General features: G+C 38.5%; 3 protein-coding genes across 4 annotated transcripts; 2 read left to right on the top strand and 1 right to left on the bottom strand.

Annotated features, from left to right (window-relative positions):
• The first annotated feature begins 2319 nt into the window (after positions 1 to 2319).
• On the top strand, positions 2320 to 7477 carry LOC131791751 (protein starmaker). The gene is made up of 6 exons (XM_059109132.2): positions 2320 to 2431; positions 3071 to 3616; positions 3779 to 4005; positions 4191 to 5697; positions 6517 to 6602; positions 6877 to 7477. The coding sequence occupies exons 1-5, from the start codon at positions 2359 to 2361 to the stop codon at positions 6591 to 6593; spliced, it is 2430 nt and encodes an 809-aa protein (XP_058965115.2). The 5' UTR covers positions 2320 to 2358; the 3' UTR covers positions 6594 to 6602; positions 6877 to 7477.
• A 2034-nt stretch (positions 7478 to 9511) lies between these two features.
• Positions 9512 to 12201, bottom strand: LOC131791733 (retinal homeobox protein Rax-like). Its single transcript, XM_059109114.2, has 4 exons — positions 12075 to 12201; positions 10643 to 10821; positions 9974 to 10064; positions 9512 to 9597 (listed from the first exon to the last, which is right to left on the bottom strand). Exons 1-4 carry the CDS (start codon positions 12199 to 12201, stop codon positions 9512 to 9514), a joined length of 483 nt encoding a protein of 160 aa, XP_058965097.2.
• A 2271-nt stretch (positions 12202 to 14472) lies between these two features.
• LOC131791668 (3-oxoacyl-[acyl-carrier-protein] synthase, mitochondrial-like) lies at positions 14473 to 21895 on the top strand. Of its 2 annotated transcripts, none has more exons than XM_059109022.2 (14): positions 14473 to 14681; positions 15689 to 15778; positions 15885 to 15911; positions 16215 to 16285; positions 16432 to 16539; positions 17093 to 17164; positions 17630 to 17716; positions 18551 to 18702; positions 19012 to 19126; positions 19458 to 19524; positions 19948 to 20085; positions 20696 to 20773; positions 20951 to 21021; positions 21268 to 21895. In XM_059109022.2, exons 1-14 carry the CDS (start codon positions 14642 to 14644, stop codon positions 21373 to 21375), a joined length of 1224 nt encoding a protein of 407 aa, XP_058965005.2. In that variant the 5' UTR covers positions 14473 to 14641; the 3' UTR covers positions 21376 to 21895. The 2 variants fall into 2 exon arrangements, with proteins under 2 accessions (XP_058965005.2, XP_058965004.2); XM_059109021.2 differs by having other exon boundaries at positions 21193 to 21895.
• Positions 21896 to 26455: the final 4560 nt, after the last annotated feature.

Genomic DNA, 26455 nt, shown 5'->3' with positions numbered 1-26455 from the left:
ATTAACCGGCCTTTCTCTTGATATTTTAGTATTTAAGGTTGCTTCCCACCTTCAGAAGCCGAAAAATCCAGTTTTCTTTTATTTTTCTATATCGAATTTAAACGTTCAACCTAACGTTTCCATAAACAAATTTTCTGAAATCTTTAAAAGCACTCGAGTTAATAAATCAGGGCGAATCCCCTCCTTTTTTCATGTTACTTCCATATTTTGTTTACAGCGCGCACTTAGCACAATTCACACGTGGAAGCTCTTTGCTTATGGAAAAATCTTTGCTCATGGGAAAATCAAAAGCGGAAAAAAGTCCCTGGTGAAAAAATTAAAAAAAAAACAGACCCAAAGAAGAAAGAAAGAGTACCATTCTGTCAAAAAAAGGAAAAAAATTCCTTTTTGAAAACGACTGGTACTGGCGGAGCTCCACGCTGGCGCCCAGATTTCGAACAAAGAAGTCGCCATCAAACCAAAATCTGCCAAACATAATGTTAAAATTACGTTTCCTTTTCTTAATGCAAGAACTAGCCTTATATATACAAAAACAATTAACAATCGCCTCGAATCGTAATTTTGAAAGCCGTCTGTCGATTCGTTGTCCTGCTCCTCAGCACATTCTCCGGTCTTTCCATTTTTGTCGCTACTTTTTCCTTTGCCTTAAGAAACTTTGCTCATTATTGTGTCATCCTTCTCAATGCTCTACTGAGCGATCGAGATAAAAAAAAAAAATAATAATAATAACAATGATAAAAAACGTGTCCGCAGTGGGTTACTTTTCCCAGGAAATCTTGAACCATCGTCATTGACGCCATTGGTTTGCGGTTTCAGTAGGCGAGATAATCTCCTGGCGTGGCGCAAGTTGTTTGCACCTTTATGAGCAAAAATCTTGCATTTAATTTTGAGAGGATTACAACCACTTTGAGTGAATTTATAGGGTATATAGATTTGACCGATTTTCGTCAAATCTCGCCAAAACATTCCAGGAATAACGACAAACGAAAGTGTGTCGAGAAATTTTGATATTTGAAATATTTGTCCTGTGGCGTCCTTTTACGCAACGCGCCTCGCATATTTTTAGCCACTCCAACTTTAGATGCTGATATCTAGACAACCAATCAGAATATCGAAAAAATCTGACACACTATAAAATCGAAAAAACCTGACACACTTTTATTGATTGATGCCTGAGCAGCCATTTTGCTCGTGCTGCAGCATCCGATACCCGATAAATTCAATAAAAGAACCCTCGGTCGTTTCACGCCTTCCCGGTTCCTGACACTTCCTAAAAAGAAAATTCGCTTAAATCATATATTTAACGTAAGATGCAGTTATTAAGCTTTCTTCTGATATATAGTTTGCGAGGACTTTAGTGAAACCAGCGCGCGTATGTTCTTACCACATTTTAACGTCATCTGTGATCTATTACTGAACAGACGCACGGCAACTTGGAATCTTTTTGTTAAATAAACAGCGAGTAGGGTGACCACTCAGATTTCAGAATTCATGATCATGGAACGCTGATTGATGTTTACCACTTAAGATTTAATAGCTGTACTTGGTGAATATACTATGATGTTAGTCGTGTGGCACTAACAATGCAACAATATTTAGCGCGTCAAAATTAATTTTATATATACTATGATAATGCATGTTAACTTGTATTGCAGGCTTTGCCATAACGACTCCGGAACACCTATTATTTTCAATTTGCGTTTCAGTTTAATTTGGAACCCTCACTTCTTTACTTCTTGGAATTATGATGGTGCACTATGCGTGAAAAATGTGTGATGTGTCTCTCTAATTTTTTTCTGTGTGTTGCAACGCGGAATTCTTAAGCAATTGTCTTTAGTGGACTGCTAGGTAAAAACCGAGAAGGCATGGCCCGACTCGCCATCTCTTATGTACTCCAGTACAGATATCCAGAAAGAAAGGGCTTATGGGTAAACCAGCTCAGGGTTTCAGTTTAACGTCACGATAGACAATGTTATTCGTGCTTCCTCAAAGTCGCTAAGCATAAGCCAATGAAGCACCCACAGTTTCAGCTTTTGTTTCCACTTTGTCTTCTATCACTAGAGAGTGTCAGATGTCTTTCTAAGTTCATGAACCTCTCTTCATTCAAACAAATAAAAAGACCGTGGACTGGAATGTCCGCTCTTGCTTTTGTTTTGGTTATAGTTCATATTAACCTGTTGCTGTTTTTTAATTTTCACCATTCATCGACACACCTAAACTCTTTGTTTTGAACAGAGTTTTAAACAAAAAGTTCTCAAAAGGACACAAGACATGCCAAAGTGATAAGGAAATCGGCAATCAGTTCCAGGGAAAGGAAATGAAACAGTCCTGAAAATAAACCTCAGCTGTGCTACAAAAATGAATGTGGCTCTCGTGCTCTTCGCAATGCTTCTCGCTGTAATTTTCAACGCCTGCGATGGCGCCGCCAAAGGTACGAACAGTGTTTGATGCGGTTAAATCATTGGTTTTGACTGCGACAATTTCTGTGTTTACTTGTGACCTCATGTTTAACATACCAACTTTTAAAAATTACTTCCCGTCAGAATGATGACTCTTTTTCGACATTTGTTCCATATACAAAAAAAAAGATTTCTCCTGATCTTTAATAATCTGTTTGTTTCCTTTATTTGAATTGGCCCAGGCGTAAACTAAGCAAGTAACACTCTGTCGACTGGCAGTACCTGTAATAGTCCGGAACAAATTTCATCCTACAAAAATTGAATTCTGCTGATTCTTTTCCATAAATTTAAAAAGGCGTTTTATGCTGTTTCTTTCTCTAAAAAGAGACTAATTTCTTTAGTCTTGTACCTTGAGTGATTGATAAGTCACCAAGATCGGTTGCCTCACTCAAGTTGTTTTTTTTTACGCCCGATGGTGTCCACAAGGGTCGCCACACATGAGGGGAAAACTCCATGGAACTGGTTCCCGCAATTCAGCCAGTTCTTTTAAAATTTGATCAAAAAATTAGGAAATTTTAAGCGTAGAGACCCTGAGAAGTTTCAGCAATAAGGCTTTTTTTCTGAAAACAAACTAAATCTACTTAAAACTTGGCTTTTGATTCTTCTTCAAGGTGTCAGAGCAAAAGGCGTAGAACACAAAACAAAGCTACATCGTAAGATTTTCCATCATCCGCATCATTATCACCACCACCATTACCACCCCCACCACCCACATCATCATCATCATTATCACGGCCATCATCGTCATCATTTACACTACCACCATCATCACCCTCACCATCACCATGACAACAGACCAAAGCATCACTATCATTACCACCGACATTATCATCACCATCACAACCCATTGCATCACCATTTCCACCAACACAACCATTTCCACAAAAACCCTGTTCATCATTATCATTATAAACACTCCTTCCAGCCTCATCACGGTTCGGACAAGCATCACCAAAGTCACCGTCGAAGCGATATCTTCCATGTTGCTGGTGTCTTACCTACTAAGCTGAAACTACACGTGCAAGTTAAAGATATGCAAGCGACAAAGCGACAGTCTTTGCCCAATTTGTTGGCCAACCTTGGCCAGCATCTGATGAACCTGGGAAGCAGTTTGTCACCGAGAAAATCGCAGATGGAAACTCCTTCCCCTTTGAATGGTAAGCTGTAATAGGAAACCAACAATTGTCCGCAAATCTATTTGGTTGCAAGTTTCCTCCATTCAGTGGAGGATTTTGGACTATTGATTAGGGGTTGTCTATTTGCATAACCAAGAACAACAAAGGAAGGCACAAAATTCGGTTCTTTTTACCTTGTTGCAGAAACCCATAATGATAAAGTTGGAAATGAAATATCGGAAACAACTTCAACTGAAGGCAATAATTTCATAGAAGATTCATCATCAACACCAGCTGCTGCTCCGGAGGGCTCGCGGAAAAGTGTTTTGTCAGTAACTAACGCTGAAGCTCTCTTACACAAAGCCCTCGACGCAGCGAGCAGTGATCATAACAAGGAGAGTGGTTTCTCTGGAAATGGTGAAGCAAACACAGTAAGTGTCTTCTTCCCAACGGAAGATCAATCAGTAAATGCGTTTGATATTTTAATATAAGAGCTTGTGATTGACATAAACCAATTTTTTGAGTATGAGGTTTCAATTAAGCACATCTTCATGAAATTCCCCAAAAATCACCTGACAGTTATTAAATGAACCTGTAACTGTTTTTTCTCCTTCAGTCAGATGCTACTTCCACAAAAGACCTCAACAGTGACGAAGGTAAAAAGGCAGACAGAAGAAATGAAACCTATTCGGAGCACGAGATGTATGGTCCTATGGAGAAACAAGAACACGAAGTATCTAATGATACCATCGAGGACTCTGATGAACAACGACTTCATGAGATAGACGATATGAATAACAAATATCAGCTTAAAGACCGACAAGCTAGCACAAAGAGAGAGGACAAGCCTCTCGCACAGGGGACCAATCCAAAGAATGCCGCATCCAAGAAAGACATTTTAACAGACGATGAAAACACTATCTCCCTAAGAAAAAAGGAAAAAACTTTTGAAAATGGCATTGACAATGCATCATTACGCCTGGATAGTGCATCGTTACCTGAGGAACCCAAAAGCTTGGACAGGAACTCAACAATGGACGAAAATGACCGTCACATTGTCGAGGTTGCTCCTGAATCTTATGCAACGTTGACAGAATCAAATCAATCAGCCACTAGACCAGAGAGTGATAGTCGAGACATCAAAGAAGAGAAAGAAGAGAATATTGAAACGTCAGGGAGTGGAGACGATTCCCTCGATGATGTGCGAAACAATGAAGATGCCAGTGAAGACGATTACAAAGAATTTGAAGAAGAAAGTGGCTCGGGAGAAGAACCTACTGAAGTTAAAATCGTTGATGTAAGTGAAAGAAAGACATCCGTAAAGGACACTACGATGCACTCTGATTTTAGCGGATCGAATGAAGGTGTTAAAGAGCCCTCGGATCAGCCCGCGGTGGTGAATGTTGCAGGAAATCAAACTATGGGAAACCAGAGCGAAGAGGCATTTTATTCAGACTCGACAGAGTCTATCGAACCAAAGAATGAGAGTCACACCAGCCAATCTCTAAGTGGTAATGATTCAGAGAAGGCAATATTTTCAGTAAGTAGTGCTGTAAAAGATGCAACGATTTATGATAGCAACCCTCGGGAGAACCTGGATTCCGGTGAAGCCCCGCCAAACAAACAAAGTCAACCGGCATCGTACGGAATAGATAATGGATCACGAGCAGCCAGCTTAACTCAGGGATCTCTGGAACAAACTGAACAAACACAGGCCATAAATTCACAGAACGACCAAAATGGAATTTCAGATGAACCTAAGACTCCGGCTGTCATAGATGGCCCTGCAGAGCCTCCTCTGACCAATATTGCTTATCCAACAGTGGTGAATGTAGATGGATCTCAATTAAATGATTATCACGAGGATGCGTCCCAAGATATAAGTCTCGAAGATAATTCGGATGAGATTCCCGTCTACACCTTATCGTCGCCAGTAGGTGACGATTCACTGGCAGAGGATGAAACCACCTTGTCGTCGATGCCTGCGTCAGCTGACATCAGTGACTCAGGGGCAACTATGTCCCCAGGGTATTCAGAATCATCGCTGTCATCTGAGGGATACAGTACGTTTCCCACTGCAACTGCACCATCTGAATTCGCAAACAGCACTTTAGCAGAAGAAGGTAGGTAAACGACACCTGGGCATCCTTTTAAAATTGACTTTCAAGAAAGCGGTAAATGAAATGGAGTTATAGTGTAATCGTCTGGGTTGGAGAATGGAACAAAGTAAATATTCTGAGTCTTTATGAGGAAACGAACCTCAGACCTTCCGCGCTCCGATACTCTACCACTGGGCCACAGAGACTCTATTATGAGCGATCAGCGATGTCGATCACGTCACGTTTTTAAATTGTAATGGGCCTCGCTCACCATAGAGTCTCTGTGGCTCAGTGGTGGAGCATCGGAGCGCAGAATCCACAGGTCTGAAGTTCAATTCCTCATGGGAACTCGGAATCTTTTCTTTATCCCATGCTCGTGACAAGACGAAAAAAATGTTTCATTATATTTTTTTACCGAGCTCAAAACTTACTATCTGTCCTTCTCTATTTACAAAAATGACGCTATCGACATCGCTAATCCTAGCAGTATGCACCATAATAATGGCCAATAATGACACCCCTCGACACTACTCTTACTCAGACCGAAAAAGTGATTTATATTAATTTAATGAAAACCTCTTGATTTTCTATATAATCATTTATTTCAGTCAGTCATCTAAATATTTAAGCATGATAGTTTTGGTCAAATTGTCCTAAGATGATACAAAAAAAGGAAATAAAAAAAATATGCGCACTTGAAATAATGTTCTTTGGACCTCCATAGAAAAAGTAAGGATTGATTCTCGAAGACTGATGGACCTTACACTGAAGGGTTGTTTCAAGGTAGACTTGAGGGTGCCCTTGTCATAAACATTTTCCATATATTTAAATCATTTCTCTTAGGTGGTTTTCAAAGAGACATGCTTGATGACCCAGTACAGGAGTCTCTAGAAACAGTTGTTGATAGCAAATCGAGCTAAAAGCAAGTGGTAAGTGCCCTAAATGATAACTATCTTTAAATGTCTAGGATGCATTTAGATTGAGTGTGGTACGACTTACACCAAAGCAATTAGAACTGTCGATAAGAACAAAGAAAGAGATCAAAAGGAGTGAATGAAGTCGCACCCAAAATCAAGGAATTTCCTCATGCTACAAAGAACTCGTTCGTGAGCTGGGAACCATACCAGATTCACGATCTTCCTTATCTAACTGCAGATTATAGAAATGCTATGTGACACTCTGTTCTTTAATTTTTATTTGTAGATGAGCAAAGTGGCATGGAATTACATTGGTAACATTACAAGCAAATTTTTTCTGCCGAAAAGAAACTTTCCTCAAGGTTCTGATTAACATTTCCTGATATCATTGCCCGACAGGGACAAGATTTTTTAAAAGCTGTTGTTTACCGCTCTTCATGACTAATTGTTATTTAATTCTAAGTCCACCATTGTAATTTTATATTCATTTTGATAATGTAGTCGATAAGTGATCTCTTTGGAAGATTGGTTCTGAGAACTGTATAGAGTAAGAAAAACGTAGAACCACAAAGAGGTATTTTGTTCCGTTTTGCTCCGTTATAGTTTTGTCATTTCTTCATACTGTGAAGCAAAAAAAAAAAACGTTTCTTCGTAGGGTTTTCCATGGCAAACATAGGTACTATACGGTTATGTAACTATACAGGCTGACTGCTTTGTTTCTGCTGGTGAAGTACATGTTAAACTGTAAGGTTACTTTACGTTTGAAAGTTGTACTTACCTAGAGACTTATGTATATACATCGCTATATAATCTTAGGTGTAATTGATATGTTACTTGTTTAGGGATATATCTTTAACTGCATCAGTTTAGCCAGCTACTGTATAGAATATTCATGAATAAAAAGTTTTGAAAAAAGTGAAACTCCAAGCTCAGTGATGGTATGTGATCTCTCTGCCAATCTCACACAAAGGACTCTGGAGAACTCTGAAGTTTGAATTTAGGAATTTCTCAGGTATTGAAACATCAAAGCTTTTAAGGGGAAAGAGACCTGAAGTTGAACACTCATTCTTCGTCTGAATGGCGAGCTTTATTCAAAATTGCCTTCGGTTTCATTACTATCTGGTTTCGGGAACCTGAAAAAAATTTATTCAACGCCTAAATCGGGTCGAAACGTTGGGTCTATGAATTGCAACTTCTTCGGTTACATTCACTAAATCTTTAAACCAGAGCAGCATCAAACCATGTCTGATTGTCCACCTGGTTGTCATGTGAACTTTAATATAGCCTAAATGAGAGTTTGACGAACACGTCTCTCTCCTCAAAATTCCACGAAGGAAGTCCAAGCTGAACCAAGGTGGCAATTTTTATGTATCATTACATGTCCAGATAGCATCATACATGAGGTTATTATGCTTCGCTTGCCGAGGTGCAGGTACCCGTTGATCTTCAGCTGGTAAGACAAGGAAAACGGTTTGGAACACCAGATTTGTTTCACTTCCTGACTATGTTGGCTATGCATCTAAGATTTTATCATTGCAGCCTCCCTATGTAAAACGTTTGATTTGTTTGCACGAAAATGCAGTCTGGTATAGTACTTTAAGAAGACAGGGAGAGACAACTCAGCAGAGCGGTAAAAGGTAAAATGACCGAGAATCAAACCCAGACCTCCTCCATGGGAAGATACAATTCTACCACTGAATCACCTCTGCTTGTTGAAGATTGAAAGCTCATGTTAGCCAGGCTGAGAAAGTGCTCTCGTGAGCACTTTACCTCGGTATGAAATTTAAGGTCGAACCTCAGTCATCTACCCTTGGATTAATAGCAATCGGGTGGAAATTTGCTAAACTCAAAATGAGGCAAAATTCATCCCCTCACAGGTCCAGATCGGTGGCTGAGCTTTAAGGGAACAAACCATGTAGATCAAGGATTGAATGAAAAGTTATTTTTCTTACTCGTTGATAGGTCACGTAAGTCATTTGGGGGGAAAGGAAAGAGAGTGATTTTTTTAAAGTTTCATGTCAAAGCCATTGTGCAAAAAACAAATCTAAAAGCACTATACTATTTCTATGCACTTTCATCAAACAATAAAAACTGATTTATTTTCGCAATACCAGCATACAAGTTTATTTCTAATACAATGTATAAAGTGATTTTAACAAATTAACCATTTCTCGGTAATGCATGTTGAAATAATTTGCCTTCGACGTTTCGGTGTTTCTATTTAAAAAAAAACTGACATAAATTCAGTTGATTTTTCTCGGGCACACCTTAATCTCCCCATTAATAGCGTTCCATCCTTCCAAGTTTCATGAGATCAACTATTGCCATTTTTTCCATGATACTTTCGATTTCTTTACATTTGAGCTCAGCTCTTTTCTGAACAACAAAACTGTTTTTCTTCGCAAACAACTTTTCACATCTTAAAACGTCGATCTATGTAGGTTCAATTGTAAATACATCGTTTAGTTACTCAAAATAGGAATTAATAAGCAGACCTGCTGCTGTTTTTGAGCATGAAGCCAATAACCCAGTATCTGGATTGGTGACCAATTATTTGTAAAAAAAAAAAAATCTATTTACCAACTTGTAAATGAAGTTGAAAGATCGCATAGCGCTTTTCCGTTTAGAAAGGGCCTTCAATGAAGATAACAGACTCAGTAGGGACTGGAAGCAAACCAGATTTGAAAACAAGGTTTATGAAGATATTAAAAAAAACATGCAATTATGTACTAGGACTTTTCGCAACAAATTTTTGTCTCAGCGCATACTAATTTTTGCTGAACTAGAAATAAAAACTGTCTTATCATAAGATTCGTAGCGACGTGTCAAAAGTATTCAAAGATAAAAGCAGGCAAATAGAAATCTATTTACATTTAAAAATTTTTCCTTGGCCAAAAATTCTACGTAGTTTAAAATTTAATTCATGGGTGTGGGCAGAGGGGGAAGAGAGGGTTGATTAACGCCTTTCCGTCATTTGGGGGCACTCCGAAATACCAATCGCTGTGAACTGAAACAAAAAAAACAAAAAAAAGAAAAAGAAAAAAAAGGAAAAAAGAAGGAAATCTCTTTCGCCCTGGCGTACGAAAAGTAATTATGATCTATTTCCTGCGATCAAGACCTCCGCCTCTTCCCCTCCTCTCCGGCTCGTCTTCAGGAGTGTCTTAGGCAAAGAGAAAATTTATAAATATACATATATATATATAAGGCAAAGATACGTAGATATTTTACAGTTGGTCAGTGAGAAGAATAGGGATACGGAGTGAAGTCTACATGTGAATGCGAGTCGCTGGATGGTTGTCTTGTGAAACATCCTTGGCACTGAGCTGACACTGGAAACTGACCAGAACTGTAGACATATCGTGGCTGATACATCAACGAAATACCTTGTGCAGGTGCAGGTAGCACCGCTGGCGAGGTGTGAGAGCCTTCCCGTGCTTCTTTGCGCCACTTGAATCGTCTGTTCTTAAACCATGACTGAAAAATGAGAGACACGAAATGACGAGCAAATCACCTAAAGTGCATTGGGATTAAACTGTAATAGGGAGCGAGCAAAAGGCAAACGTGAATTATAAGATTAAGAATTGGGGTCAGTTTTCAGCTTGGTCGTCTGACTGAATGAATACAAATGTTTTTTGTCCCGAGAGTGGAGTCTTGGATTTACCCACACAAAGCTGTTGAAACTGCTGACCTTGGGAGCATACTGAATACTTGTGTAACATATAAATCTCCCATATGACCTAGCTCGCCAACGAGGTTTTATCAAAGGGGGGCATCCTTTGGTACAACCCCTCCCCCCTGATGGGATAACACACCCCCTGGTATCCCATCCAGGGGGGAGACGTAATACTCCTAGTCACCTCATGCCATGGAAACCACGATTAGTTCTGGTTGGGTGGCCCTCTTGGCTTGAGTACAGACTGTACTCTTGACTCTTGACTGTGCACTTTACCTAAAGTCCGAATCTTTTCGGAGGACAAAGATTTCTCTGTGCGTGGCTGGTTCTGAATGAATGATATCTAATTTCTATATTTCAAAGCAGTCATGTTAATTACCTGCACAGCGACAGGTTTGACTCTGAGTCTCGAAGCCAAAGCCATCCTTTGGTGAGGAGTCAAGTAAGGTGATGCTGAAAAGGCCGCCTCCAGTTCTGCTCTTTGATAAATTGTGAAACGAGTGCGGCATGCTCGCTTCTTGATCACCTCGACGGTTGGAGAAACTTGTTCGTGTTTCACTATATGAGAATGGAATAAAGGACAAAATTTATTCAGAACTCATTAATTTTCGCGCGATTTTATTGGCTCCTTCACGTCACGTGGTGCAAAATCAATAGACCCCGGACAACATCAATATTTATCATCCGTTTATTTCCGTCGGAAAGAAAAAAAATAGAGAAAAAAGCGTAGCTGTTTTTCCAGAATGTGAAAGAAGAGCGCGAAAAAATATGAATAAATGACTCTCCAAAAATAAAACTCAGTAGATGATATTCCAGCCACCATTCTGGCGTTCCGGAAGCTTGTTATTTTTTTTCTTTTACCATGAATCAAGACTCAGAGATGAGAAGGAACAAGAAAAACTCTCAATTTACTTCATGCAGGCGTAAAATTAATATGCACTCTATTTCGAGCGTGTAACCTGAGAGAGTATCTCTGATGAGCAGTTTATACGAAACGCTGATACATAATTTCTAGCTTCACAGTCGATCATTTTTACCGGCATACCACTATTTTAGATCGAAATTCACTGGAATAAATTTTTATGGTTCATTCCAAACAGTTTACCGGAATCAATTTTGAATAATTTTGTGTCGTCTCATTTCGTAACTTCAAATTCTGCTAGTGCTTAAGATAGAGATGGTCTGATTTCGAAAGGAGGCATTACCGGCAAAAGTATGTTAATCAAAGAACCTCTGAAATTTTACTTTTGTTAAATTGTCCCTTTGTAAAAATCGAACCGTTTTGTCTTATAAGGCAGGCTGGAATTCTCACAGGTTTCCAATCAGCTGCGATCGAAACGAACAGCTTTGAAAAGCAAGCTTAGAAAAACAAGACAAAAACAGTGATAGTATGTAAAGTAAGAATATTACTGATATTTGCAAGTACTGGATGCTTTCTCCATGAAAATTAACTGACTCAAGATAACTGCCTTTTTTACCTCTTATGTAATCTCCCCGAGAAACTGCAAATTTATCAGGAAAACGCTTCTCCTTCAATCGTTCAGTGTGTGAAGCTATTTCGTCGCGAGAAACTCTCAAGATTCGATGTATTTTTTGCACTCACTGCCTAAAACGAAATCCAGCGCCCTAAAATTGTGTGATATCTAGATACCTTTTTCTCTCAATAAACTAAGTTTCTTCCTTGACCATACAAACACACCAAAATCACGGACAGCTCTCCTCTTGCCTTCTTTTTTCTTGAAATCGCAGGCTTTAAAATGAAATTATAAAAATATGTCGTTTCTCTATCGGTGTGGAACTCGGAAACTTACCCGGTTGAACGGTTGGAATCTCTGACGATTCTTGCCCCTCATGTTGGGAAGGTATTTCCTCTTTAATCAAAAACGGTATAACCACCTCTAGAATTGGAGGAGACTCAGGCCTGAAAGTTTGTTCCATTATTCTTGAGGATGTAAAAGAGTTTGTCGATGTTGCAGTGTGGACTGAAGTTTGTGTGAACTCTTAAAAGACGACAGTTATCCGTTCTGGTGTATCATGTTGCCATCGACAACTTACCAATTCTATGACGTAGAATCAGTTACAGTCTTGCGAAATATCAACGTCACACATCCTTTTGTTGCCGCTAATAATCGTTCGCCGATCAATTCTTCATCCTGACTTTATGTAGGCTTTAATTAGTAGTTAGCGCCTTCTCTAACAGTCGACTTTGCGCGTCAAGAATAATAGGGGTAAGTTTCTAAAGACATTGTGGTGCTGCGTCAGTGGAGGTATTACAAAATAATTGGTTTCATTTTATTTAAGATAGTTTAAATCGTCCATCGTTGAGAGTTTCTAAAGCTGCTGTTTAGAGCGATAGCCCTTGGTGAGCGAGCGGGGTAGTATTTTTTCGGATATGAAGTGTGTTAGACGAATAAGATCCTCTTTCCTTGGTACCTATGATGAATTGCCGCAGGAAGGTGTGAGTTATCAACTCTCAATGAATGTGACTCATGCAGAAATTAATATTATTTTACTATATTACTTTAGAGTTACCGTCAAGACCCACGTCTCTGATAAGCTCATCCCCAGGGTCTCTCCTCTTTACGATGTCACGGTGGTTTTTGGTATCTCAGTACCCAAATCACAAGTGTTTGGGTATGAGGAGCCATTTGTGCCAAAAATACCAATCGCTAGTGATAATACTCAATCGTTAGTGCTAAAATAACAACCGCTAGTGATAAAACTCAATCGTTAAAATAACAACCGCCAGTGATAAAACTCAATGGTTAGTGCTTGCAACAAATCGTAATTGTAAATCAATCTAGTTTCCGTTCTAAAATGGTCAATTGTTAGTGCTGAACCTCAATCGCTTGTGTTGTTGCCCCAAACGCCGTTGACATAAATTAAAAGCGCTAATTATAAATCGCTGGTTTTCTGAGGTAGATCGATAGCACTAAATATCAATCTATCGATAGTGTCAAACCTTTACGGCTTGTGTTATTTGTAAAACACAGAAATTGTAGCGATGCCAATCGTCAGTGCTGCCACCGATCGTTTGAGATAAGTAGAAATCGCCTCCACAAAACATCAAATGTCTTTTATTTTCCTGCTTCGTAACGAGCACAAAATGGCGTCGCCATCAAATTATAATTGCTTCTCAGAGGAACTACAATCTTTCATGAAAGTGGTAGATACGATTTTGCGCCAGAGCGTAGCGCATGAGGGATTCAGGATTCTGGATTTGTTTTGCGCTTGGTAATCAGCCTTCAAAACGCTTCTACTTTTTGCAGTGTACTTTAAACGACGAAAGTCATAGTGGCAACCACAGGCCAAGTCATTTTCTGCGATTTCAAACATTTTTCTGAACTTCACAAAGAATCTTGGATCGCAAATTATTTTGGGGCTTTTATTAAGTCATTTGTGGAGACAGTGATCTAATCAGAATTTGTAGTTGATTTTTTTTAGATTTACAATAACTTTTCGATGAGGATTTATTAAAAAGAATTTATATTCAAAATTTTTTTGGATTTCAACGTCCTTTATCAGATTGCAAGAAAGTAAGCAAGGTCAGGACCCATCACTGCGCTCCTAGCAAGGTTTGATTGGGTTATCTTGCCAAACAAGCGGGAGACTGGTTCAAGTTAGAATCGGTAACAAATCGATACTAGCACGACAATCTATGTTTTGCGGTAGCGATTTTCTATTTTTCACAAACGATGGGTGGCAGTGTTCGATAGACATCGTTACGATGGCTGTATTTTAAAAATAACACAAGTCATAGAGGTTTTACACCATCGTCAGAGCACCTGCATTTTACAATAAGCGCTTTAATTGGAGATTAATTGGAGAACGGCGTTTGGTGCAATAACAAAAGCGATTGAGGTTCAGCACTAACAATTGACCATTTTAGAACGGTAACTAAATTGATTTACAGTTACGACTTGTTGCTAGCACTAACGATTTAGTTTCATCGCTAGCGATTGATATTTTCGCACAAATGGCCCCCCATATTTGGGGTATCCACTCTTAGGATGCCCATAAGACTAAAAAAGAGGAGAAAAGCAGACTGGGGAAAGAAAAATAGCATATCAGACTGACCTCTCCTGTCGTAAATACGTAGAAATCAAAGATTACCAGATTTGTTGAACCAGTGAACGCAAGTTTTGGGTTTACCCTAAGTACTGACTGGCAGAAGAGGTGTTGTAACTTAGAAGGCCTGGTTACCCAAAAAACATGGCGGAAAGTTTTGAAAAAACGTGTCCTTTACGAATTGTAATATTGCCAAATTGTGACAAAACTACCGACATGCTATACTGAGAGAGAAATCCAATCTAGATTTCCTTTTTTCGAGAGAGCAAGAAATTGCAAATCTATCATAGGTAGAAGTTGTGGAGGTTTGATGTGGAAATCTCAACGCCGTGTTGTTGTTACCGGCCTTGGTAAGCCCCGTGTCTTTCTATTTTTAAATCCTCCTTTGATCGATCCTCTCTGAGGTGAAGTATGGCAGTAGATTACAAACGCTGGTGTGAGAGGAACATAGTGGAGTAAAGTGTTGTGGAAGTCTAGGTCGGATACTGATAGAATTTCATTTTGGGAAAGGGCAAAAACCATCTTAATGTTCCTTCTCTGCCACTTCTCAATAACAGAAAAATTCAAAACTATTGATGATATGATGAAGTACACCCCAATACCAGAAAATACCAAAATTAATGGTAGTGCTGTGAGAAGAGTAAATTATATTTGAAACAGCTAAAGATTTGACGATTAAAGACAGATATGTAATTATTAGGAAGATCATACTATGGGCACTCTGGAGAGATTCCTGTTAGATTTGACCGATAAATGCAAAGCCAAAATTAACCACAGGTAGCCCAACCTCGGTGTGTGAAGTTTCAGTCATAACTTATTCAATAATGTTGCTTTTATGCATCAAAATAATGAAACAGAAGTGAGGTTTTAGTTTTCGTTCAATAATTTGCTACTCCTATTGTAAGTACTCTTAGCATTTTACATTATAAATGAACACTGATTGCCATCAAACTGCACATTGGGCATGGAAAGATTAAGACCTCAAAGTTACTGGTCTTTATTTGGGCATCAACATATTTATTTTAGGTTTGAAGTAAATTTTCGTTAAAAAAATCCATAAGTTATTGGTTGGTGTTTTATTGATGAAGAGCAATCTTGTTTAACTTTGATCCCTAAGAGTGACTAGTATCTAATTTCTCCTTACAATATCACAGCTAAATCACACATTAAGGTCATGAGATCAAAGGAAATGATCTCCAACCAAAGAATCTCTCAATTGTTGAACAAATTCTCCTTAGTAGCACCTCAGGAAATGTATGAAGGACAGTATGGAGAATATGCATACTGATGTTGGGGTGTAAAGGGTTAAATGAGCTTGTGTCACCTGTGAATGAACTGAATGTTGGTATCCCTGCAGGTCTTGTTACTCCTCTTGGGATTGGCACAACCAGAGTCTGGGAAAACTTATTGCAAGGAAAATGTGGAATAACACAAATTTATGATGAAAGTATGAATTATAGTTTCCTATATTATTCTTTGCACCAAAATTATTTGAAAGATGAAACTAAAATCTATGGTATATTCTTATGAAATATTTTGTTTTTTCATGGTAGAGTTCAAAGGAATTCCAGCCAAAATAGGTAAGCATATAAAACTCTTTCTTTTAAAATATGTTATGGCTTCAGTGTATTCTAGACCCTAAATTGTCAAATTTGCTCTGAAAAACTGCAATGACAATACTTTTTTAATCTAACAAACAAGAAATAAACTTCCATATGCAATTAGTTTAAACAGAGAGAATTTGGTATTACAAAATTAAACTGAAATGCAATGCATCTTGAAAGGGATCAAACAAACAAATTTGATAACACTGTGAATCCCATTGGTTCCATTTTAAATTTACAATAATGGTTTTTTTGTTCATTTATTTATTTAAATTTCAGCTGCATTTGTACCAAGGGGTACAAACCCAGGAGAATTTGACAGGAAACATTGGGAAACAAAACTTAATGTGGTAAGTTAAAGAGTCATCAGCATGGTATGTTAATAAAGATAGTAAGGATTATTAATTAGTCTCACTAATTAATTACATTTTAAAAAAATCAGTTATGGAAGTGTAATAATTTGATGGATAAAGATGGGGTATTTTTCTCCCCTTAGGACAGACGAAGTACCACAACAGAAGGCCTGTTTGCATTAGTTGCTGCATATGAGGCTCTAGAAGATTGTAAATGGAAATCGGTTATGCAAGAACAAAAAGAAAGAACAGTAAGTCAGGTGCTTCTACTTTCACAATCATACCATTGTTAGCTGGTCATCTCTCAGGAGTCTCCTGTTAAACTCAATTATTGATGTCATAATGCTACACTGGCAATTAAAACAAATTGAAAATAATTGGCCACCAGTGCATTAATCAACTGCTAACCTGATCAAAGTCACCTCCTCATCATTTTTATCTCAATGAGATTTTTCATTTTGTTTTTATCCCTGAATATTTTATTTATTTAACTTTCAGGAGTGAGAAATGGCCTTAACCCTCTAACTCCCATGAGTGACCAATGCAGAATTTCTCTTAACAATATCAATACAATATCAAGCACTGGCAAGTGATGAGAATAAAGAAAATTATCAATTAGGAGATTATTAGTTGATCCCAAACTAAATTCTCAAAACTAACATTATATAAATTGCATCACAGACAGTAAGAAGAATAATTACTAATGAGATCTTGGCAGTGGAAAGGTTAATTGAAAAATAGTAGTTGACTCCTTCCTGATAACAATAAGCACTGTGAGGGAAGTTTATGATCCTTTTATCCTAGGGTGTGTCTATTGGGATGGCAATGACAGGTCTGAAGGACATACTGCAAGAGGGCGATACACTCAACAATCAGGTCAGATTTAAGAACAGGGCCTTGTTGTGTGAAGAGTGGATAATGCTATCCACTGAATAATCTCTGTCTGATGGATGGGGCTCAACATTTTGTTGGCAAGATATGGTCTTCTGCTCTTTGAACAAGAGTGCAGGCCATTAAGTCAACATGTTGAGTAATGTTGCAAGACGGACACTAAAGATGTTACTTAAGGATGTTCACATTGAATTGATGATGCTGATCTAAACTTTTGTGTACTGTTAAATGTAAGTCATAGATGAGGGCTTGTCATGTTTATTTTGAGTTAATTATTTTGCCTGATATATGAAGCAAAGCTAGCAAAATTCAAGTAACTTACTAGATACTGTGTTTTACAACCAACACATTTCTGAAATTTTGCAAACCCTTTTTTTTGCATTTTTAAAAGAAAGATAGGTATACCATTGATATTTTCTGACTGGGACTGACAGGGAGCAACTTTTTCAGGGCTATCGAAGAGTGAGTCCATTTTTTGTTCCCAGAGTTCTTCATAATTTGCCAGCTGGACTTGTCAGTATGACATTTGGGCTTCAGGTTAGTTTCTTTATATTGCACAGTGAAGTTTAACCCTTTAACTCCCATGAGTGACCAAGACAGAATTTCTCCTTACATCATCAAAACAATATCAAGCAGGAAAGTGATGAGAATAAAGAAAAATATCAGTTAAGGGATTATAAGTTGATCCAATACCAAATTCTGCAAACTAACATCACATGAACTGTATGGCAGACAGTAAGGAGAATTACAAATGAGATCTTGGAAGTTAAAGGGTTGCCAACTGGTGTTTGTGTCACAGAGTCATGTTTTCTGTTCACTCAGTGAAAGTCAGCACTCAAGACTAAAGCATACAGATCTTACCTCTGTATCTACATTATGAGTTCCATTAAAGTATTTCATCTCCCCACTTGGATGGGAAGTTTGACAAGTTGTCAACTTATTCTTTGGTATTTTGTTATATCACCCCATATATTTTGGAAATATCTACTGGTATTACTACTCCTGAAAGGAGATCAGGGACCATAACCTTAACCCTTTCACTCCTAAGAGTGACAAGCATATAATTTCTCCTTACACTATCAGCGTTGAATCACACATTTTGGTCATGAGTATGAAGGAAATGATCACCAACTAAAGAAGATCTTCATTAGCAAACAATTTTTTTCTTTAGCACCTAAAGAAATGTATAGAGAACAGTTTGGAGAATGTGCAAACTAAAGTTGCATTGTAAAGGGTTTTGGTTACTCACCCAGGAATTTTATATGATGACCCTGGCTGGAGCTCAAACTGGCACTTTCAGATTCAGAGACCTGTGTCCTCCTCATTTTATCTCCACCAGCCCATGCAAGAGTCTCTTCTTTCTTTTCGTAGGGCCCCAATCATGCAGTCTCCACTGCATGTGCAGCCAGTGCGCATGCTATTGGTGATGCTTTCAGAATGATTTGTCATGGTGATGCTGATGTGATGGTTGCTGGTGGCGTGGAAGCCTGCATTCTCCCCTTAGCCATGGCAGGCTTTTGCAAGTATGAATTTGGCCACATCAGGATTTGATTTCAGATTTTACTTAAATTATATTACACCTATAAGCAATTTTATGAGAGTCATACCATACTGCTGTATTACAAAATAAATGACAGGCATGTTGGTGTGCCAGTTGATTCCCTGTGTTTGTCTATCTCATGGCACTTATTGCATCAATTTCTTTTTTTAAATGTCAATTAGAAATGTCTGCTACATTGAAATACCAGACCACATTACACTACTAAAAACGATTCTTAACATTTTCTGGAGTGTGAATTCATATATAAATTATATTTATGTCCTGCATCCAGAATGCGTGCCTTGACTACCAAATTTAATGAAAAACCTCATGAGTCGTCAAGGCCATTTGATAGAGACAGGAGTGGCTTTGTAATGGGGGAAGGTGCAGGGGTCATGATATTGGAGGTAAGCTGCACTTTCTCTGTTTGAATTCATCAATTGCTATCTGTGGTGTTTCCTTCAAACATATCTGTCATGAATCTATGGCCCTCTGATGAGCAGTACCTGAATAGTTTTTCATGTATGAAAACCCAGCACAAAAGTCTGTCCCCTGAAGTGGAACTTTGGTACGTTTGGTGCTTGTTTCTCCAAAACTTTTAAGCCTGAGTTTCTGTAGCTGCTCTTTTTGCAAACGGGACTGTTTATTGTCCCACTCCACAGTTAAGCTGCCTAGAACATGGACATTCTACCATGAGACCCTTTTAAAACACTTCGTTTGTTTCCATTCTACTTTCAGCAATATGAACATGCTGTCAGCCGTGGTGCTCCGCTGTACGCGGAACTTGTTGGTTACGGTCTTTCAGGTATTACATTTTTTCCAGTTGATGTATTTGCTATTTCCTAGATAGTTTATGTTTTACTGTACTAGCTCTGGAGCGTCCTTAGCTTTTCATCGGGTCTCATCAGACATTTCAACCGTTTTTCAACGTCTCTATTTTCCCCAAGTATTCAATTGTGCTTTTAACTGCATATGCGTTTCCTCCGCTATTCACTGACCGCTTGTTTTCCGCGCTTTTGCTCAATCTCATTTTATGCCTCAACTTTACGCTTCACAATTCTATAATGTAGTGACTGACACATTGTCTATTCTCGCGACTGATCGTCCAGTAGAACTTGTAATTATGTTTCTATTTTCTAAGAATTAGATTATTTAAGTGTCTTTCAACCGGCGTTGTGTATAAATTTGCTGAAACTAAGACGTCGTTCTTGCCTTTGATTTTTTTCAGGGGATGCCTATCATATTACAGCCCCCTCAGAGGGAGGACATGGGGCATACTTGGCGATGAAGAACGCTCTGAAAGATGCTAATCTCAACCCAGAGGATGTGAATTACATTAATGCCCATGCTACTTCTACTCCACTTGGTATGAGGCAACGACACTTGAGTGCTGTTTCTGTTGTCTTTCCCTTAGAAAATACTCTTTTTGTCGCTCAAAGTTTTTCTTGATAGTTTTAACAATACTAGCCCTATAGTGACCGATTTCATACGCCGATGCCAGTATACTGATTCTCGGTGAAACCGCTGAGTAAATTTCGTCGTCTCCCGGTACCGACACGCTACCATTACTTCCCTTTTTACCACCCCACTGGAAACAAGTCAAGAGGAACGTATCATTTACGCTAAACCCTTTGATCTTTAAGAGTGACTAGCATCTAAATTCTCCTTACAATATCACCCCTGGGTCACGCATGAAGGTCATGAGAATAAAGGAAATGACCACCAACTTAAGAAGCTCGAGATTGCTAAACAAATTCTCCTTGTCAGCACCTTAGGAAATGTATAAAGAACAGTATGGAGAATATGCATACCGTGATCTTAGGGCGTAAAGGGTTAACCAAGTATTTTTTTTGCGTTTCTTTGCTTTATTAACTCCAAGCCAGACTGTACACAGCTCTCTAGGTTTTTGATCTATTCACTCTCGTATTTCTCTTCAAAGCTTGAAAAGTTTGACGAAATGTTATTGTTGATTATAGGAGATGCAGGAGAGAATAATTCCATTAAGACGTTGCTAGGACACCACTCACGAAATGTTCAAGTTTCTTCCACTAAAGGTGGGATTCTTTCTCTTTAGGTAAAGTAAAACGACGTGTTTTCTCCATGAATACTGTTATTCGTACCTGCGATCAGTCTGATTGTCTGGTTATGATTGTGTTCTGAACAGAGACAAATTATTCAAAGCTATTTCCAAGACTTCAGGTTGAGTTTTGTTTGGTTGTTCTTTTAATCAGGAGCTGTTGGCCATCTTTTGGGAGCGGCTGGTGCAGTAGAGGCTATATTCACTGTGCTTGCTATACACCATGTGAGTTGTGTTACTGTGCTTCCTGATTACCACGAGCATATGTTTGTGTGCTTTCCATATGCCAACGCGGCTTTGTGTGGCACAGGATCTGACTCAGTCCTGTGTTTGAAAGCTTCTTGTGGCTTTTTTTTTTTTTACTTTTCTTAAGAGAGATTTTTTGTTTCCTCAAAGGGCGCTGTACCTCCCACGTTAAACTTGCACAACGTTGACTCAGATGAATTTAACTTAAACTATGTACCACTTAAGTCGCAGCTCCTAAACGAGGCTTCGGAACGACGGACACCGAGAACAGCGCTTACCAACTCATTTGGCTTTGGTGGCACGAATGCTTCCCTGTGTTTTGTCTGCTTATGAGACTTCCAAAGTACTTCGGATGTGGTCGAAATACTTCGTGACTTCGACGAAGTTCTGCAGAATTTCCGAAGGCCTCGTGGGTTAGTCTGGAGGGGTCCCTAAGGGGCTTCCAAAATACTTCGGATATGATGAAATTAGAAGATCCTCGCATATGGTCGAGATTCTTCGTGACCTCGACGAAGTTCAGCAGGGGGCCTCGTGGGTCAGTCTGGAGGAGTTTCCGAAGAGCTTTCGGTCTATCATTATCCAATCACAAACAACTGTCGTTTCGGGACCGGGATTGATTTAATTATGGCCTCGGCTCACAAATTTCACGCAAATGGAAGAGATATGAACAACTTGCCAAAGAAGAGTTGAAACTGAAATATGTAAAAACAAGAAAATACTGTGTTCAAGAGAAATTGCAAGAAACTTTTATTGTTTTAGTCAGTTGTATTCCGTGATTCAGATGGCAGCAGGGTTACGTGCTGTCATCAATTGACACAAGCGAATTAAAGTTCATTAGTCAAATGGTATTAAATGCGACATTTTTCTTGTTCAAACAGTGTGACCTGGCATTCGATCATCTAATCCTACTGTGTAAGCATGTTACTGAACGGTTTTCAATACGTTTTACTCCTTTGCGCTAAACTACGTGCGTGCATAATTTTTTGTCATTTTATTTGCCTAATTTGTTTGCTGTGTTCGTAGCCGTAATTTTAATAAGTTGCCTTCATGAAATTAGCAAGTCTATCATCATCGATTGATACAACGTCGCAAAATCTATCCCTTGCGCATTTGTTGTACAATTGCAATTAGGAGGCTTATTAAAAGCAAACTCACATAACTCTCTCGTCTGGCTTGTGCGGAGGATCAATTTATTATCACCCATTTATTGTGTTCGTATTTCTTATAATCCGGAATTTTTAGTGAGCAGTATTGGGGACGTTGTTCAGATATAGCGATGCTGCTGGGTTGTACAATTTTTTGCACATGCGATTGAGATTTATCGGTTCTTATGGTTTTGACAGAACAGATATTTTAGTTTGGTTATCCCCTGGAGGCAGGGATTTGATGATATATTATGGTCTTTAGAGTTCTTTCGCGTAATTCGTTATGGCTTACATGTTTGTTTTGGGGAACAAATATTTACTTGGTGGTCTTTAACTTGCCAAAGACACTTATCATCGTTTTCAGTAATATCTATGGAACGACTTCTCTAGTATTAACTTTAATCCGAGACAAAAATTTTTTCGGTTATTTATTTATTATTATTTTTAATGGGCGACAGCATGCAGTCAATAAATCATGAGCAGGTTTAAACTCTAGACTGCATTACAGGACATACAAATACCTGATATCTCGGCAGGTCTTTTAACCACACTGTATTGACTTTTTAATGAGTTTGTCGCTTTTTGTGCCGAAACTCGCAATTCTTACTGTAGTTTATCGCGTTCCCCTCTGTGAAGAAAAAACCCGACATTCATTTTCGAAAAAAAAATGACGCGGGTCATTTTATATTAAAACCGATCGTTAGTAAGCATATATCCGCCTGCGCACTGGTCACCCATCGCAGGTAATTAGCAATTTTTCAAGGGTGCGAAAGCGACGAGTTATCCCAAGGTAAACGAATCGATCGGTGAATTGTCTTTCTTAACATCCTTTTCTTTAGGGAAATGAGTTCAAGGCAACAAGCCAGTCGCGCCAGTGTTACCAAACATTTGCATAAGGCCATAAACTCGTTGTGATCCGCTTTTGTAAAGTGAAAAATTGTGTATAATGCTTCAAAATTATGTATTTTTTTAAACAAAGCTTTGGGTGACAAGGGAAGCATTCCAGAGAGCTTCGTGAAACAACGATCGACAACACGTCAAATGATTATGCACGAAATCGCTTTTTGCACTGTGACTCACAAAACATAAGAGTTGTGCAACCCACGGCTACTTTGATCTGCAATAAAGTACAGTACAGAAGAGTTGAGCGTGAGCAAGTAATTGAATGGAAATCAAGTGAAAAGCTCGACTTATGGAACGATTAAGAAGGTCGAATAGCGCCGTATTTACGTTGCAAGTGGAAATATGAAAGATAACCAGCCATGTAATCTGGCTGCACGAGGTAAGTAAGTCATTTGCTTATGGTTTCCCAATTGGACTCAAAATTTGCCGCAAATTGCTGTTTTTTGAGCTGCTTGTGGCGTCGGGCGTAAGAAGATTTCTAATCGATAAATAGTTTTAGTGTAAGATGCAGTTTTAGCCAGGCTTCATTTCCTGGCATTTTCGATTTCGAGCACTTTTTCCGCCTACAGTTTCCAGCAAATTTCTGAGCTGAGTTAGCAGATTGATAAATAACATTTTTTTTTATGGTAAGTATTTCCTTAATGTTTTTATTAAGATATTTATATTTATCACAGATTGCGTCGTTAATATAGTGATACACTAAACATGTACATAACGTTAGTATCCACTCTTCTCGTTATGAATTCAAGCAACTTGTTGCGTTGCTCCGCAACAAGTTCGGATTTAGTTAATCTTATCGATGAGTTATGTCTTTTAAAAGCTCCCCGCTGGATTTAAGTATGAAAAGGAAACAGAATCGTTTATCGGGAAGGATTCAAAGCGTGGCATTAGAGAGGTCGGATACTAGACGGACTGTCCGAAGTTCAACCCCTGTTTGGAGCGCGGGAAATGTCTTTTCTCGTAGTACCCATGAACTGTTGACTGAAAAAATTTCGTCGTTAAAGCAAAATTTGGTTTCACGTGTTCGTTTAGCCCTAAAGGTATCAGTATCATAAATGACAAACATTTACGGGCAGTATTCCAGATTTGGTAGCAAAAAATTCTGAGCTGACAGCGCGGCTTAGTTATCGAAATCCACGTATTTTATTAACTGCGCAACTAGGACACCAATTTCACCATCGAGTAATGATTTTATGCTTTACTTCTTACACCGAAACAACACTTTTTAATTTCACAGTACATCTTACATGTTATGTTGTTCATTCTCAGTGGACTAAATATATTTCCTTAGCAAACCAGACTTGTATTTTGGTAAAATTACCTTGGAATTTAGACAAAAAGTTACAAATTGTTTGGCTTAAGACTGGAACATTGTCGATAGCTTTATTACGAGATGAAATAAGTTAACAGACACGGGAATAACTTCTTTTCCGACCCGAAACGGATCTTTACTTAAGTGTTGCGCAAAGTTGTAGGTTGTGATAAATTGAATTGTTTAACAGCGTGGGTGTATGAATCAGTTTACATAACAGTGCTCTTGAAAACCTTATCACCTTGGGGGACAGAGTTTATTTGAATATAAGCGAATAGACTGAAATAATTGTTCGAATCTGACAAAGCTCATTCATTAGTTAACTTAAATTCATTAGTTCACCATTTTTCCTCGGCCCCAACGTTTTCTTTTGAAGGTAATTTCGACAGGAGTGCTTGTTTTCCAGCCAAACTTTGAAATATTTGCTTAATAAGGATTTGAATACGAAATGAAAAATTTGGCTCAATCTCTTTCACTTTATTACTAGCATTTTGCAATGATAAGCTTTATATTTCTAACAAGTAGATGCATATTAAATTTCTCTCCCAGCACAAGGACTTTTTCATTCGTTTTACCTCCAAAGTTTTTTTTCATATATCTAAAGCAGCAACAAAAACAAACAAACCCTGTTTAAACAAAGTTACTTTAGGATCTACGCCTTGTGCAAATGCAAAACTTAATTACATCTAACACACAGAAAACGCCAAAAATAGTATATGACGATTGTATAAAAGTATTCTAGAAAGACCCCGAACACAGAAAAGGACAAAGAACGCTTAAAAGGCCATTGTTTTTATTTTTGTTCTCCTTTTCAAATAAAAGCTGTAGTCACATATTGGTCATGAAGTATTACACATGCTATGCTTTTGTGCGTCAAATTGATGAGCGGATTTACGCATCGTAATATCGCGCGCCTTGCATGGTTTCAATGTAATCCTTACATTCGCTATGATCGCCATAAACTTGACCAGCGACTGTATCAATCCCATCAATCATAACGATCTTCAAATAACGGCGTCTGGAACCATTGAGATTAAATCAAATAAAGTATCTTGTTGACCGTAACGATCATGTAGACAGCAGATCTCGTCCATTGGGGATCCTAGCAATCAAGAGCATCACGAAAAACATTACAACATTGCTTCATATATTCCGGATCACCGTTGTTTTTGTTCTCCTTAGTGATCTCAAATTATTATAACGATCGCTGAGGCCTTATGAGGGAAATTTTTTTTCTGTCAAGGTTCTCATGTATCTTCATTTAGTGTTTATCACCGTCGCCTACGTCTCTCGGCCCGTAAGATAGTTTTAGGCCTTCAGCAAAGAGAACCGGGAAGAAGTATGCACAGGGTTTGAGACCAATGGCAGACTTCTCCCTGGCTGGCCTCAAACTTCCTTACTGGCGACCAAGGGCTTGTTACCCCAGAGGTAGTCTCGTACCCAGACCTTCCACGGCCTAACAGTTAGACGGTAGATTAGATTAGTAGATTAGCTCGCAGACAACCCTCGCTTGCGTGGTTTGTAGCTAGGGTTAATAATTTTATTTTATGAAGACGGGATATTGCCTACCATCAGCATATATGTGATTTGTCGATTCCACATAAGTTGTTTTTCGCTTCTAGCAAAAGTGGGAAGCATATTTTCCAAGACGTCTGCATCAAGGTTTCCTAATGTAGTTACTTACCTCAGTTAGTTAATTCCATCGAAAAAGGCAATCTCCTTTTTGTCCGCTAACATATCGATCTACATCACAGGCGAAAATGCTCTCAATAGGGGCATGAAGGTTTTAATTTTTCAGAGGATATGACCTCTCCAAAAGGCGTCTTGGATTAGTATTGGTGAGGAAAATTGTTCGCTTTTGTCTTTTTTGAAGACGTACAGTGTATTTGCGAAACATTCTCCTCAGCGTTCACATATTCTTTTACTGTAAATCGTATTTCTCAAGAAAATATTTGACCCAAAATGGAACCTCACGTCTACGCTGAAAAATGTGCGAAAAATTGTAAGCTTCTCTCATGCGCTCAAATAGACTGAGATTGCGGGAGAATGAAAA

This window comes from Pocillopora verrucosa, chromosome 10 (assembly GCF_036669915.1).
Source record: "Pocillopora verrucosa isolate sample1 chromosome 10, ASM3666991v2, whole genome shotgun sequence".
Lineage (NCBI taxonomy): Eukaryota > Metazoa > Cnidaria > Anthozoa > Scleractinia > Pocilloporidae > Pocillopora > Pocillopora verrucosa.
The sequence above is the reverse complement of the archived record's forward strand: the minus strand, read 5'-3'. Positions and strand labels throughout refer to the sequence as shown.